We start from the raw sequence: 15324 nt of genomic DNA on the forward strand, positions 1-15324 counted from the left end.
TATTAAAAATCTATTTTTGTTAGTGAAACTTTCCTGCTGAATCAAGAATTGCTTTAATTATACTGGCTGGTTAAAACTGAACAGGAATCTTCCTTCTGACACAAATTAGAGAATTTTATCACGGTTAAATGGTAACAATGGTAAATATTCCTCTTCATAAATATGAAATGGAGTGGTACCACAAAAGCCAATATGTATTTAGACTGCTCTCAGATACATCCAACAAAAACTATTTCACACTGGTTGCACAGGGAACTAACTCACCACTTATATCATGCTTATGTAGAAAAAATGGCTTTTTGACACTTACTGTGGAATTGCAAGTTTCATATTTTGTCCCCTTCCTTGAACAATACCAGATGAATGGAGGAGATGCTCCTAAATATATTTTAAGAGGATGACATACTGCTCTAACACTAAGCACTATATTTCTCTTTTGTTAAATGAACATACCTGAGGTGCAATGAACATCCCCAAATTTTCCCCAAATATCTATCAAACAATATCCTGCTTTTAAAATGAGTCTTACTTTCGCCTGTGAGGAGTCTCTGTGCTCACTGAATGATACCTCATAAGTTTCCTTTGTGGAACGGATGGTGATGTTTCAACTGGTTCTAGAGAATCCTGGCATTCGATAGGCAAGTGACTCAATGTGTTTGCTCGCCGGCGAAAGCCTTGCTGAGGTAATTTATCAGGCTGTTCGATGGGGTGACTAACTGGTTCACTGGAGAGATCTCCCACAGATCCATTGGTCTCGGCAGGAGTTTCCAGAGGCACTGGGCCTTCTTTTTCCCACAAAGATGGTTCCTAGAAATAGAAAAATATTCACATATATAAAACATGATTTATAAATAACAATTTGAGGTTCTCTATCCCAGGTCTATTTTTTGACATCATAAACTCTTTTGTACTACAAAGACATTTATTTCTAAAGAAGACTACTTTTAGTCCAGCTGAACATTTCAAGAAACTAAATACAGTCCAACACTTTCCAGCTTTCATGCCTAAACTTAGGCACTCAAATATGGTATTAAAAACCTGCATCTCACAATATGTTGGTGGAAGCTAGACAACTCTTCAAGACAAGCATCTCCTTAGATAACTAATTTTGGACAGTAGTTTGAACATTTAGGCCACAGTATCTCACACAATTACCTAACCTTTAATGTTTCATTACTAATCAGCAAGACAGACACATGCTGTGATATCCATGCATTACACACAGGGGAAAAGGCTGAAGAGTAGTTATCCTCAACATTTTGAAAACAAAAACCTGATTAAAAAAAATGGGTAAATGAATATATGGCATGTTATTATCAAAAAAAGCTTCAATGTACAAGAAAGCATTTCAGACTATAAAAAAATCCATTTACATTGTAAAATTTAACACAAAACTGCATTTTTATCGAATTACCAACTCAGATGCGTGAATCTGTCTAGGTACTCATATTGACCCAATACCCATTATATCTGATTTCCTCATAACTAGGGTTCTACCAAATTCATGGCCATGAACCATAAAATCTGATCTACCACCATGAAATCTGGTCTTTTATATACTTTTATCCTATATTATGTAGATTTCACATGAGAGACCAGCGTATCTCAAACTGGGGGTCCTAACACAAAAGGGAGAAGTTGCAAGCTTATTTTAGGAGGGTCAGTAGTGCCACTCTTACTTCTGCACTGCCCTTACAGCCAGAGAGCAGCGGCTGATGACCTCTCAAGGCAACATCCCACTAGCAGCAACGCAGAAGTAAGAGTGGCAACATCAAACCGTGGCACCCTTACTTTTGCACTGCTGATGGCGTTTGTGCTATGTTCAGAGCTAGGATCCTGGCCACCATTCATCAATTGCCTAGCTCTGAAGGCAGTGCCGCTGCCAGCAGTAGCACAGGTGTAAGGGTAATACTGTAGTACTGCAACCCCTCCTGCCCCCCCGCCACACACTTTCTTTGGGTCAAGACATGTAACATTACAACACTGTGAAATTTTAGATTTAAATAGCTGAACTCACAAAATTTACAATTTTTAAAACCCTATAACCATGAAATTGATCAAAATGGACTGTGACTTTGGTAGGGCCCTATGCATAAACAATGAATTTATATTCACAATTCACCTGTGATGGGGAACTGACACACTAGGAGTAGAAATGTGGCTCACTTAAATAAGCTTTTCACCCTACCTGACTTATTCAAGGTCACATAAGAAGCATGTGGCAGATTCAACAACTGACATCAGGTCTCCTGTCTGGCCATACCACAAGACCTTCCTCTCTTAAGATCTTCCTAACTTATTTTACTAGACTCTCAAACCATACTATAATTATATAAATCCTTTATATTTAAAAGTTTAATTCTATAGTCCTTATCAATGTATAACTCTCACTGAAATCCAAAAAGCTGCATTGCTAAACATCACATTGAAATCAACAGTCCTTTGATGCATCATTTATGTTCACTGTTGTAATCTCAGAGAATTAATCATTGACCAAATAGGGCTCACTAGCCCCATTGTTTCTTTGCTCCATAAAAGAGATAATTTTTAATCAAAATGACTCAAGACAGCCTGACATTTTTGAAAAAGAGAAAGTGTCATGGAGAAATAGGTTTCTATCTCTTAGGGAAGCTGCCAGGGTCAGATCCATTATGATCTCTCTTAGCACATGAACTCAGGATTGCTGTTTCCTTGTTAGACATGCAAGGAGGATGAGGTAATATCTTTTACTGAACCAACTTCAGTTGGCAAGAGACACAAGAATTCGAGGTACATAGAGCTCTTCTTCAGGTCTGGGAAAAGTACTTAAGCTATGTCAACCCTGCCCACCATTCAGAGGCATAGCTGTATCACTGTAAGGTAGCAGTGCAGCCGCTCTCGGTTGGCAGAAGAGAATTCCCCCGCCAACAAAATAAAACTACCCTCACTGAGAAGCTTTAGCTTTGTCGGCTGGGCAGAGCACTGTCCACTCAAGTGCTTTTGGTCAGTAAAATTTTTGTCGGTCTGAGGCAGCGGGGCTGACAGTCTGGCTGGACTTCTGGGGGTGAAGAGGAGGCTGTTCTGCACCCCTGGAAGGAGCCGTGCCTAAAACTAGGCAGCCCTCAGCGCCATCTGGAGAGCACCATGCTTCCCCCAGGCAGCCCGCAGCACTCCAGCAGTGATTTAAAGGGCTCAGGGCTCCAGCTCCAGCTGCAGTAGCAGCAGCTGGGAGTTTCAGGCCCTTTTTATATCACCAAACCCCAGAGTAACTGTCCCCTTTAGCCACCCCGGCAGGATGGGTGTTTTTCCTCACACTGTTGGTGGACAAAGTTTTACTGATGAAAGTGCAATATATACGCTAGCCTCTGAGTGTCACAGTGAAACAAAGGGGAGCAGATTAGCACAATTAATTAATACATTGTGAGAGACCTTTCAAAGTGAAGTGGACCATTTATGCACTGCTGTCCCACACACAAAAAAAGGCAGGGAATGCTAAGAGGATTTCCATTTGTTGTAACAAACAATAAATACACTGTCTTTATTAAGATAATGACTTTTAATGTCCAGTAAAGTTATAACTTTAAGCTTCCAGGATCATGTTTTAAAGATGATGTGCAGTTTTCCTTTGAGGAAAAAGTCTGAAAGATCAGATATGGAGTGTTCATTTTGTGTGTGAAAGGGATATACTGTTTTTGTCTTTTATGATTTTTTGTGTGAGCTCATTCAAAAGCTTAGTCTGGTCTTCACTTCAGACCTGTATCAGTATAACTATGTTGCTTAGTCATGTGAAAAATGCATACTTCCCTGAGCAATGCAGTTATACCAACCTAACCTCCCCATGCAGACAGCATTATGTCATTGGCACAGCTTCTCCCATCAACATAGCTACTACAGTAAAACTCCAATAGTCCGGCATCCAATATCCGGCACTCCTGATAGTCCGGCATCAAAATGGCAAGAGCCTAGTGAGTGAACTTCGGCAAAAAATGAGTTACAAGGTAACAGTGACAGCAGCTGAACTGAGCAAAAGGTGTAAAAAGGGCTTAAAAAAACGAAAACATTACAGCATACTGTATATGTACAATACAATAACATACAGTATGTACAATAAAAAGGGTTAAGAACACTTTATATACAGTATATAATGTGTGTGCGCGCGCGCGTGTGTGTGTATATATATATATATATAAAAATAAAACCATCTTATAGTACCTCCTGATAGTCCGGCATATCTGATAATCCGGCACCACCTCGGGATTATCGGAAGTCTACTGTACCTCTCAAGAAGGTGAATTAACTGCCCTTCAGTCAGATGAGGGCCTGAAACATAAGCCCATGTATCACAGGCCTGGTGTGAGGCCTGAGGCCTAGGCACAATGGTCAAGACTTTGCTAATATAAAGCAAAGTTAAGCTGTGAGCAAGAGGCAGGCCCTGCTCACAGAAGTTGGCAAGAACAGGGCTGATATTACAGAAACACTCCTACCTAAGAGGTACTAAGAACAGGCTACATTACAGAGGGGTCGTAACAGAACACTTTGAAAAGAAACACACTCCAACAAACAACAGACATAGCGATATAGGTTCAGGACAGGGTCTAAACTGACAGCATGCTAATGAATGAACCCCCACGTACAAGATGGATAACTAGGTAGTGTCAGAGGGTTGCAAACCTGATACGTCAAAAGTAACATGCAATTTGTTTGTACCCGTGTATAAAAACGTACCCCATGTTTTCTTTGTCTGGCCTATGGAGCAAAAGAGAATCCAGCCATGGACTGAGCTGGTCCATTATCAGGAGATACCGTAATTTAGCAAATATAACCTGCGGGTTATATTCATTTTTACAAACCCCACACCTCCCCCCCTCGGGGTATACTCGGGTGCAGGGTATACAGAATTTTTTTTTTTTACTCACCAGGTGGTTGGTCACCTCTTCCTGTGGCTGTGCAGCCGCCAGCCGCCGGGCGGGGGAGCACTCACTCCCCGGTTCCTGCGAAGCTGTAGGAAGGGGCGGGGGAGCGCTCATCCCCTGGTTCCTGGCCACCAGCCTCCAGCGGGGGAGCGCTCATCCCCCTGCCCCTTCCTGCAGCTGTGCAGGAACCGGGCAGTGAGTGCTCCCCCGCCCAGAGGCTGGTGGGTCCTGCTCCCCCGCCCCTTCCTGCGGCTGTGGAGGAACCTGTGGGAGAAGCGCTTCCCCGCCTGGAGGCTGGCAGCTGCGCTGGAACCTGGGGCGGTGAGTGGCTAATCCTCCCCCTCCCCCGCACTGTAAATATACCCCCAGCAGATATATTCCCGGCACAGAAAAGTCTTGTATACCCCATAGGTTATATTCGTGCTCGGGGTATACAAGATTTTTTTTACTCAAATAGAAAAAACCGCAGGGTATATTTGGGTGCGGAGTATATTCAAATGCGGGATATATTTGCTAAATTACGGTACATATGTGTAGTAGTTTGGTAGAGTCTACTGACAACTATTACTGTACTTCATTTGACAATACACCTGGCCTGGGGCCTTTGATCCATATCAAATTTTGTGGTCTTCGGGGGCTCCCTCAGAGTCTGCTGTGTTAACTCCATGTGCAAAGTCAACACAACACATAAGAGGAGCAAACACATGCAGCAAAATAGTTATCATCATTAATAGAACAAAAGGCCTTGCAAAGACACCACCCCAGTGAATGTCTAACTACCACATATGCCAATGGAAAAACTCTTGCCATTTCCCTTGTAGAAATTCCCTTTATTATTACCTGATTTCACACACACAATTATTATCAGGGTATTTAATGCACTAGAAGAGGTACATCAAAAGTTGTGATAATGTATAAGACCCATGGATAAGCTAGCAAGGGATGTGAAGGGTATCAAGAAAGGTTTTTACAGGCATGTAAGCAATAAGAGGGTGATCACAGAGGGTGTGGGGTTCCTTAGTGGATGAAGGAGGTAACCTAGTGACAGATGATGTGGGAAAAGTTAAAGTATTCAATGCTTTTTTTGCCTCTGTCTTCACAGACAAGGTCAGCTCCCAGACTAATGCGGTAATGGGAAGGAGGTGGGCAGCCTTCGGTGGAAAAAGAACAGTTAAGAACTAATTAGAAAAGTTAGACATACAGAAATCCATGAGTCCAGATTTAATGCATCCGAGGGTACTGAGGGAATTTGCAATTGTCATTGCAGAGCCTTTGACCATTATCTTTGAAAACTCGTGGAGATTGGGAGAGGTCCCAGATGATGGGAAAGGCAAATGAAGTGCCCATCTTTAAAAAAGTGAAGAAGGACAATCCGGGGAACTACAGACCAGTTAGCTTTACCTCAGTCCCCGGAAAAATTATGGAAGGGATACCCAAGGAATCCGTTTTGAAGCACTTGGAAGAGGGGAAAGTGATCAGGAATAGTCAACATGGATTCACCCACAGCAAGTCATGCCTGATTAATCTGATTAGCTTCTATGATGAAGTAACTGGCTCTGTGGATATGGCAAAGTCAGTGGATGTGATATACACTGACTTTAGGAAAGCTTTTGATACAATCTTCCACAATATTCTTGCCAGCAAGTTAAGGAAGTATGGATTGGATACTGTAAGGTGGATAGAAAGGTGGCTAGATTGTCAGGCCCAACGGGTAGTGATCAACGGCTCGATGTCAGGTTGGCTGTTGGTTTCAAGCAGAGTGCCCCAAGCATCAGTTCTAGGGCCAGTTTTGTTCAATATATTTATTAATGACCTGGATGAGGGGATAGATTGCACCCTCAGCAAGTTTGTGGACACTTTGCTATGGGGAGAGGCAGATATACTGGAGGGTAGGGATAAGGTCCAGAGTGACCTAGACAGATTAGAGGATTGGGCCAAAAGAAATCTGATGAGGTTCAACAAGGCCAAGTGTAGAGTCCTGCATTGTTACAGGCTGGGGACTGACTGGCTAAGTAGCAGTTAGGCAGAAAAGGACCTGGGGATTACAGTGGATGAGAAGCTGGATATGCGTCAACCATGTGCCCTTGCAGCCAAAAAGGCTAATGGCATATTAGGGTGCATTAGGAGGAACACTGACAGCAGATCTAGAGAAGTGATTATTCCCCTTTATTCGGCATTGGTGAGGCCACATCTGGTATATTGTGTCCAATTCTGCCGCCCTCCCCCCCCCCACTACAGAAAGGATGCCGACACATTGGAGAGGGTCCAGCAGAAGGCAACCAAAATGATTAGGGGGCTGGAGCACGTGACCTACGAGGAGAGGCTGAGGGATTTGGGCTTATTTAGTCTGCAGAAGAGAAGAGTGAGGGGGGATTTGATAGCAGCCTTCAACTTCCTGAAGGGAGGTTCCAAAGAGGATGGAGAGAGGCTGTTCTCAGTAGTGACAGATGGTAGAACAAGGGTCTCAAGTTACAGTGAGGGAGGTCTAGATTAGATATTAGGAAAAACTATTTCACTAAAATGGTGGTGAAGCACTGGAATGGGTTACCTAGGGAGGTGGTGTCAAGTATCAGAGGGGTAGCCGTGATAGTCTGAATCTGCATCTGTGAATATGAATCTACTAGAGAGGTGGTAGAATCTCCATCCCTAGAGGTTTGTAGGCCTCAGCCTGACAAAGCCCTGGCTGGGATAATTTAATTGGGGTGGGTGCTACTTTGGGCAGGGGGCTGGACTCAATGACCTCCTGAGGTCTCTTCCAACCCTAGGACTCTATGATTCCATAATGTGTATGGGACCCATGGATCTTGAAATATGTGTTGGGGAGAGGGTGTTAATCATTACAGCAGTGGAGATATGTCAATGGATTTTGCATCTGCTCTGATGGCAGGGTCTGGGGCTCCTTTGAGTTCATTGACCTGGTCTGTGGGGAGTTTGCTTCTGGGGATTAGCTTGGCAAAGTGGGAGGGAGTGCTGTTTGAAGGCATGAAGAAAGGGTTTGTGAAAGTTTTCTTTCTGGATGTGGGACCTCTATAGTATGGATTGCTATTGTTTAATGATACCTGTATGTGCTCCATGGTAGAGTGGTAATCTGATGCCCAAGGATGTAGTTTATGATCATACCATTGCTCAGGGAATTCAGATATATTTTAAGATGGAGAGCACACCTGAGTAGTTTCAATGTAGGGAGAGAAGAAGACAGAATTTAGGATCTTGCATGTTGATATTATGGGCACATTGATGTCAGTGTCACACTGCATGGGAATGAGGATCTGCCCTCTGGATCAGCATTCAAGAACAGAACTCCCTTGGGCAGACACAAACACATTCTTAGCACCAAATTGTATTGCTATATTTTTCCTATCTGGTGTTCTGTTTTTTTCCCCCTCACACAATCCATCAGTCTTTTTATTCATGAAAAAATAACAAATATAAGGCATTACAATAGAATGATTACACCTACACATCACATGATTGTAAGAAATGTTACAAAAAAGGTTATCAAAAGATACTTAGTTTATTTAATCATTATAGTGATTACTTACTTTACTTGTGCTGCTTAATGTACTGGATAAGGAGCTGTCCAAATCTATACTTCCAGAACTTTCTAATGAACCCTTGGCTCTACTACCCTATAGAAATAAAGCATATGAAGCAATCAAAATTAGAACACAAAAATTGTATTCCAACAGTCATATCACCAATTCTGCCAGTATCAAATTCAATTTCCTGAAATGTTTATGAATAACTTTCCTCTCCATGACAAAAAGCTGTTTCCTTCAGGAAGCCATGGATATTTTAAGGACCATAGCAATTAATGCATTCATGCAGGTCAAATTGGTTTTTTTTTATTTTGCAACTAGGATTCTTGATGGTAGCATCATATTCCACAAAATATACACATGTGAAAACTGTTTGAATAATTATATGCTTCCAATTGACTTATAAATATTATCACAGCACCTCCCTCAGACCATGAAATGAATTTTCACAGTAGGTTTCCTCCATCATAATGTAAAGATAGGTTTTGACCAGGGTATTCAAGCAATTAAAAAAATTAAATAACGATTAATCGCGTGCGCCTCCCCTTTGAAACAATAGGGCAGTGCTGCATGGAGCCTGGGATCAGCTGGAATCCCCAGCTGACTCAAGCTCCATGCAGCACTGCCCCTTGAAAGCGCTGCAGTGGCGTTTCCAAGGGGAAGTGCATTAGGAGCTACGGGATCATCTGGTGACTCCAGCTGATCCCCAGCTCCACTGTGGGAAAGCCCCTTTGAAGTGCTGGAGCACCACTTCAAGGGGGCTTTGCAACAGGGAGCCAGGGATCAGCTGGGCACTCCAGCTGATCCCTGGGGCAGCTCAGCATTAATGCCTGCAATTAACACATTCAAAAAATTAATGCGTTAATCCTGTCCTGCATTAATCACCGTCGTTAAAGCAGGTCATTTAACAGCTCTAGTTTTGACTAGTACAGAGGACTGAAGACTACATCAGCACATTGGTCTCACATAGAATTTCCAAACATACATCACCTCTCATATACTGATTAACATTTCTCTAGATCAGAGTGAAAATCCATGGACTTTGCTACAGTCTCTTCAACAACATCCTGATTAGGTTACCCAGAGGAACATATAGAAACCTAAAAAACAACAAATAGTCTAGCAGCACTTTAAAGACTAACAAAATATGTAGACGGTATCATGAACTTTCGTGGCACAATCCCCTTCTTTAGATGACCAGAGTGTTGGAAGTCCAGATCCAAGAAGATTCTCCCCTTTTTTTCCCTTCTCCCTCCCTCCCTCTTTCCTTTATTTGTTCTTGGATCTGGACTTCAAACACTCCGATTATCTGAAGAAGTGGGCTGTGCCCACAAAAGCTCAGGATACCATCTACATGTTTTGTTAGTCTTTAAGGTGCTATTAGACTATTTGTTGTTTTTTTAGTTTTTCTTAATGGATAGTCCTGCAACAGAACATCTCCAGAGCAAATATGCTCTTGACTACAGGCAGCTAATACTTGGCTTATATTCTAAAGCACTAAGGTTAAAGTTCTGTATGAAGTTGCATTCCTACTACAATAGAATTCTTTGTTGAATCACTGCCATGGATAACTACTATTTTTTTTCTGAATCTTACTAACTTTTTTGCCTGAAGCCTGGTCTACACTTAAAGTTTATCAATATGGTTATATTAAGTAAGGGCCTGATTTTTTTTTAACCGACAGCACTATACCAATAAATGTAGATGCAGTTATATTAAAAGAATCATAGAAATGCAGGGCTGGAAGAAACCTTGAGAAGTTATCAAGTTCAGCCTCCTGCACAAAGTCAGAACCAAGTAAACTTTCCTGACCAGTATTTGTCCAAACTGTTCTTAAAAACCTCCTACAGAAGGTATTCTCCTTGGGAAGCCTATTCCAGAGCTTATTTACCCTTATAGTTAGAACAGAAAGCTTTCCCTATTATCTAACCTAAATCTCCCCTACTGAAGATTAAACTTGTTATTTCTTGTCCTACTATCAGTGGACATGGAGAAGTGATCACCATGCTCTTTATAACAGCTCTTAATGTATTTCAAGAGGGTTATCAGGTCTCTACTCAGTTGTCTTTTCTCATGACTAAACATGCCCATTTTTTTAACCTTTCCTCAAAGATATTTAGAAAACCTGATCTATCATTTTTGTCACTCTCCTCTGCAATTCTGTCCAATTAGTTCACACATTTCCTAGAGTGTGGCACCCAGACTTGGTCACAGTACTACAGCTGAGGCCTCATCAGTGCTAAGGTGGGTGAGACAATTGCCTCCTGTATCTTATACACATCTTTCCTGTTAATACAACCCAAAATACTACTTGGCTTTTTTAGCAACTGCATCGCCTTGTTGACTCAGTTTGTTTGTGACCCACTACAACTTCCAGCTCATTTTGAGCAGTACTACCACTTAGCCTGTTATTCCCCATTTTGTAGTTGTGCATTTAATTTTTCATTCCCAAGTGTAGCATTTCACATTTAACTTTAATGAATTTCATCTTGCTGAGTTCAAACTAATTCTCAATTTGTCAAGCTCACATTGAATTCTGAAAAAAGCAGTGATATCTGCAAATGTTTTAAGTGTACTCCCCACTACATTATCATAGTGGCATAACATATCCATCTACAACTGCACTTACACCAGTATAGCTTATGCCAATCAAACACTTCTACACTGATATAATAATGTACATGAGGACTGTCCCAGCAAAACTCTCCTAATATAAATTAGGCCTTTATAATCTGTGGCAGAGATCTTTAAAAGTTATCTTATGTTTGGTAAGGGCATATTTATTTTTATTTTTCTAGTCCATTCTCTACAACAAACTTTTGCTGGCATAGTTATATTGTTCAGGGAAGTGGTGAAGTGTGATTTGTTAGAAATGCATCTGTACCAGCAAAAATGTCCACGGAAAACACAATTATCCTGGTAAAATTGTGATTTGGCTGGGAGAGCTTATTTTCTTTTAGGGTTGGTAGCTGTAATAAGCTATGCTGGTAACAGTGCAATTTTACTAGTATGAGCTGCATCCATGCTAGGAGTACTTTGCCAATGCAGTATACAGGGATAGCTAAATTGGCAACACACTGACAGTGTTGACCTGCCCTTAATTAAGCTGAATGCCCCCTAGTCCTTGTATTATAAGAAAGGATCAATAGGACTCCATGAGAAATCTTCTCTACTATTCATTGTTTTATAAAATATACCTTATCAACTTTTATCTATCTCAGTGTTTCTTAAACTTTTTAAGACCGAGAAACACCAAACAATATTTTTTTTTAATGCGGAACACCAAGGATTCCCCCTTTTAAGGATGGCCATGTTCTCTCTACATATGGTGGCCACAGTTTTTGAACCTACACCCCCTGATCTCTGGTTACTGGTTACTCTCGGGGTCAAGATGGACACATGACCAGAAGTAAAAGTAACCCCCTCTAAGAACTTTTCCCACCATAGGGGATGAGTTTGGTCCCCATTGAACCCTCTCCCCTCCAATGCCGGTCTCTCCCCTGCAGGTGTCTGCCCTTCTGCTTCACCTCCAGAATCCCCTGGGACCTGCACCTTCCCTTAACCCTGCACCTTCCTAGTGCTTCCTCCTTCCCCTCTTTCTCCCTGATACCAATCCCCTCAACACCCTCTGCCCCAGTTCCTCTCATGCCCCTCTGTGCCCTCGCACATGACTTGCTCTATCCCTGCCTTCCTCGTGCCCACCCCTTCTTTCAAGCCTTCTCCCAGCACCTCCCCCTCCCCTTGTTTCCTCTTGCCCCCAAGGCCCTTCCCTTCCCCTCTCCCAGCATCATGCTATCCCCTCCACTCTCCCTGACACCTCCCCTCTCTCCTCCTGCCCTTTTCCTCATTGTTTCCACTTGGCCCCCTGGCATTTGTCTCTCCTCCACCCTTTCCCTTGGTGCCTGCCCCTTTCTTCTCCTGCCCTGCCCCCCCCTTTCAGGACAAGCCTGTTCTTCTCCTACCCTCCTTCCCCCTAGTTCTCTCCGAGCCCCTCCCCCACGTTTTGCCTTCCAGTTTGTGGGGCTGGAGTCTGTGGTTGGGCCCAAGCTCCTTCCAAGGCAGGACCACTTGCCGGGCCTAGAGCTGGGCTGCCTGCAGTGCTCATGTTAGTGCTGCATTCCAGTCCCCGCACCAGCTTTGGCTCCCATTAGGAGGAGCACGGGGGTGGGGAGGGGGAAAGAGGCGGAAGAAAGCCCCCACCCTCCCAGGTCTGGCTTGCGGAGCTTGGCAGAGTGAGCGGGTCCATGCACTGCTGCTCCCCCAGTGGAGTGGGAAGGGGCTCTGCCCACGAAAGCTTATGCTCCAATAAATCTGTTAGTCTATAAGGAGCCACAGGACTTCTCATTGATCTTCCATTATATCACCCAAATGTGTTCCTCCTAATCTTCTCTAGGTCTGACACAAATAATTCTGGGGTATATACAGATTTTTGAAACCACATTGTTCACCCCCTCTCCCACATCATTAATAAATGTTATTTTAAATACCTGTCCTATTAATAGTTCTTAGTAAGCCCACATTTAATTTCCTTATATTAAAAACTGAACAATTTGTTTTATTTCCCTTAACCAGTTTCCAAGTCCATGAGAGAATTTACTGCTAATCCTGTAGCTGCTTAGCTTCCTTTATAGTCTCTAGGAAAGCTTTTGAAAAGTTCCCCTCCCCCACCCCACCCCAAAATGGTATTTACTGCTTCTTTATCCACTTATTTTGTTCACTTCTATATGAAAGTTATAATTTTCATTACAAAGCCCATGTTTACCTAAGTATTTCTAGAACTCTAATAACTGTTAAATAACTTACTTTGGAAAGAAACAAAAGTCGATGTAAACTATGTGTTTGTCACTTAGATAAATGCTATTAATTTATAGTAAGTACAAATGAAGATACCTACCCGTGACAAGATACTTTCTAATGATTCTGTTAGCGACCTTTTAGCTTTGCTTTTCAACATATCTAATCTGAACCTGGGAGCACTGCTTGGCATCTCATTTCCTGTAGCCTCTCCAAAAGGCTGTGAAGCCTGTGATATTTAAGAAAGCACATGTAAAATACAGGGTAGTACAAAACAAAAAATTCAGTGAACGATTTTTGACATCTCAAACACATTTTCAAGCTTTTCTAAACCAAAGCTATATTAACCTTATTTGTGTGTGCATTGTGTTTCTACAGACATAACAGTGCTAAAGCTTTGCGGTAGTTTATATTTTAATTCTTCCAATTTAACAAAGAACTTGAAGAGTAGGATTCGTTACCCAGAAAGCAAATATGAGTAACATTGCAGGAGAGAAGGTAACAAAATTCAGGGTGTTTGGGTTTTTCATTTGTAAGATATGAAGTTCAAAGTTATTTACAGTTCTACAGCTCAGAAGATAAAAGATTGAAGTAGCTATGATATTTTCTACTAAGAAGAAAGGTTGGTGAGAGGCAAATCAACTTTACTGATAGAGCTTCGGCCAGATTAATATTTTTTGGTTTCAGGAGCTGAAAAAACACATTACAGTATGTCTCAGCAGTATTAAAATCACATATAGTTTATATATATAAGATATCATCTTACTCCCTAAACACCCACTTGCCAATTGTCTAGACTCTGAAACTATTGGATAAAAATAATTGATATAAATCCCAAATGAAACCCCCAAACACCAATTCCTTTTGTCCTACCTCAGCTCACACATTTCAGGTCAGATACCCAAATGACAGGAAAGTTGACAAAACAGTAAATGAGGAAAAAAAAGTGAAGCTTTTTTAGCTTTGATAATAATTAACCAAAAAGCAATAGAAAGACCAGAGACTAAAATGAACCAGGGCTAGCCACGGAAAAGTGGGTGATGCCTTTCGAATTACTTCATGTTTTAACTCGGAATACTTAGAGGAAGCAGATTTCCAAGATGTTGAACATAGGAACTTCAATGAATCTGACCCTTCAGTGCATTCACTGTGTACCCAACCAGCAGGAGAAAACTATCTAGAGTAGGCATTGCAATATATTTCCTGCTATTGGTAGAAACTGAAGGAAATGTTGACTAATATTTTCAAAAGTGACTAGTGCTTTTGGGTGCCTCGGTTTTGGGGTTACCAGATTGAGCCACCTTAATAGGAACTGAGTTTCAGAGAGGGGTGTTCAGTCTTCTCTTAAAAATCATACCCGTTCATCTTGTATCAAGGTGGGTACTCCAAAACTGAGACATTCAAAATCACTCGTCTCCTATGAAAATCTCATTCATGTATGAGACCTTTTCAAAGCCCTCATCTGATGAGAGGGAGGAGACACAAACTGCTGTAAGGCTAATGGCAGCAGAAAAATAAGCTTCTCCAGGGTAAGAACCTGCTCTCCTCCCTACAGGGGAGGAAGCTAAACCTGAATGTCTGTTTAGGGAAAGGACTGACATCCCGGGGCCAACAAAATGACACCCTGCAGCAAGGGGGCAGGGAAACATCTCTGTATTTTTTCTTTTCGTTTGGTGGAGGAAACCCTTCCTAGACCTGCCCCAAAGTGCTTCCCAATAGTGTGTGCAATCAGCTAGCACCTCATTTCACATACCCTTGCTTTACATGTGGGACACATTAGTAATACAAGGAGGTAAAAAAAACGTTGTGGACAGAAACCAGAGTAATCTGGCAACCCTACACATGGGTAAACAAAATATCTTTTGGACCCCACACAGAATTCCAGTGGGCCACAGGTTGCCCACCACTGATTTAGAATATTCCTATTAAATAAAGTCACTTCCCACACCAAATCACAGTATTAAAATGACATTTACTGCAATCCCATTGTTCACTTTGCTTCTGTGCTCTACTTCTTCTCCCAAATCCTGTCTCTGTCTTGTCTGTTTAGTTTGTAAGCCTTTGGGACACAGATATTTTTGTACAGTGATTGCACAGCG

The 15324-nt window shown here is 42.0% G+C and overlaps 1 protein-coding gene across 8 annotated transcripts in view; it reads right to left on the minus strand.

The window, feature by feature from the left end:
• Positions 1–15324, minus strand: part of TBC1D1 (TBC1 domain family member 1) — a 188377-nt gene that overhangs the window by 93123 nt on the left and 79930 nt on the right. For 6 of the 8 annotated variants that reach the window (XM_025187957.2, XM_014576744.2, XM_006129530.2 and 3 more), the window contains 3 exons: positions 13326–13454; positions 8435–8521; positions 530–807 (listed from right to left, as the gene is read on the minus strand). In XM_025187957.2, the coding sequence (XP_025043742.2) occupies positions 530–807; positions 8435–8521; positions 13326–13454 (494 nt within the window). The remainder of the gene's footprint in view (positions 1–529; positions 808–8434; positions 8522–13325; positions 13455–15324) is intronic. The other 2 variants (XM_006129528.2, XM_006129533.2) reach the window with 1 other exon arrangement.

This window comes from Pelodiscus sinensis, chromosome 5 (assembly GCF_049634645.1).
Source record: "Pelodiscus sinensis isolate JC-2024 chromosome 5, ASM4963464v1, whole genome shotgun sequence".
NCBI lineage: Eukaryota > Metazoa > Chordata > Testudines > Trionychidae > Pelodiscus > Pelodiscus sinensis.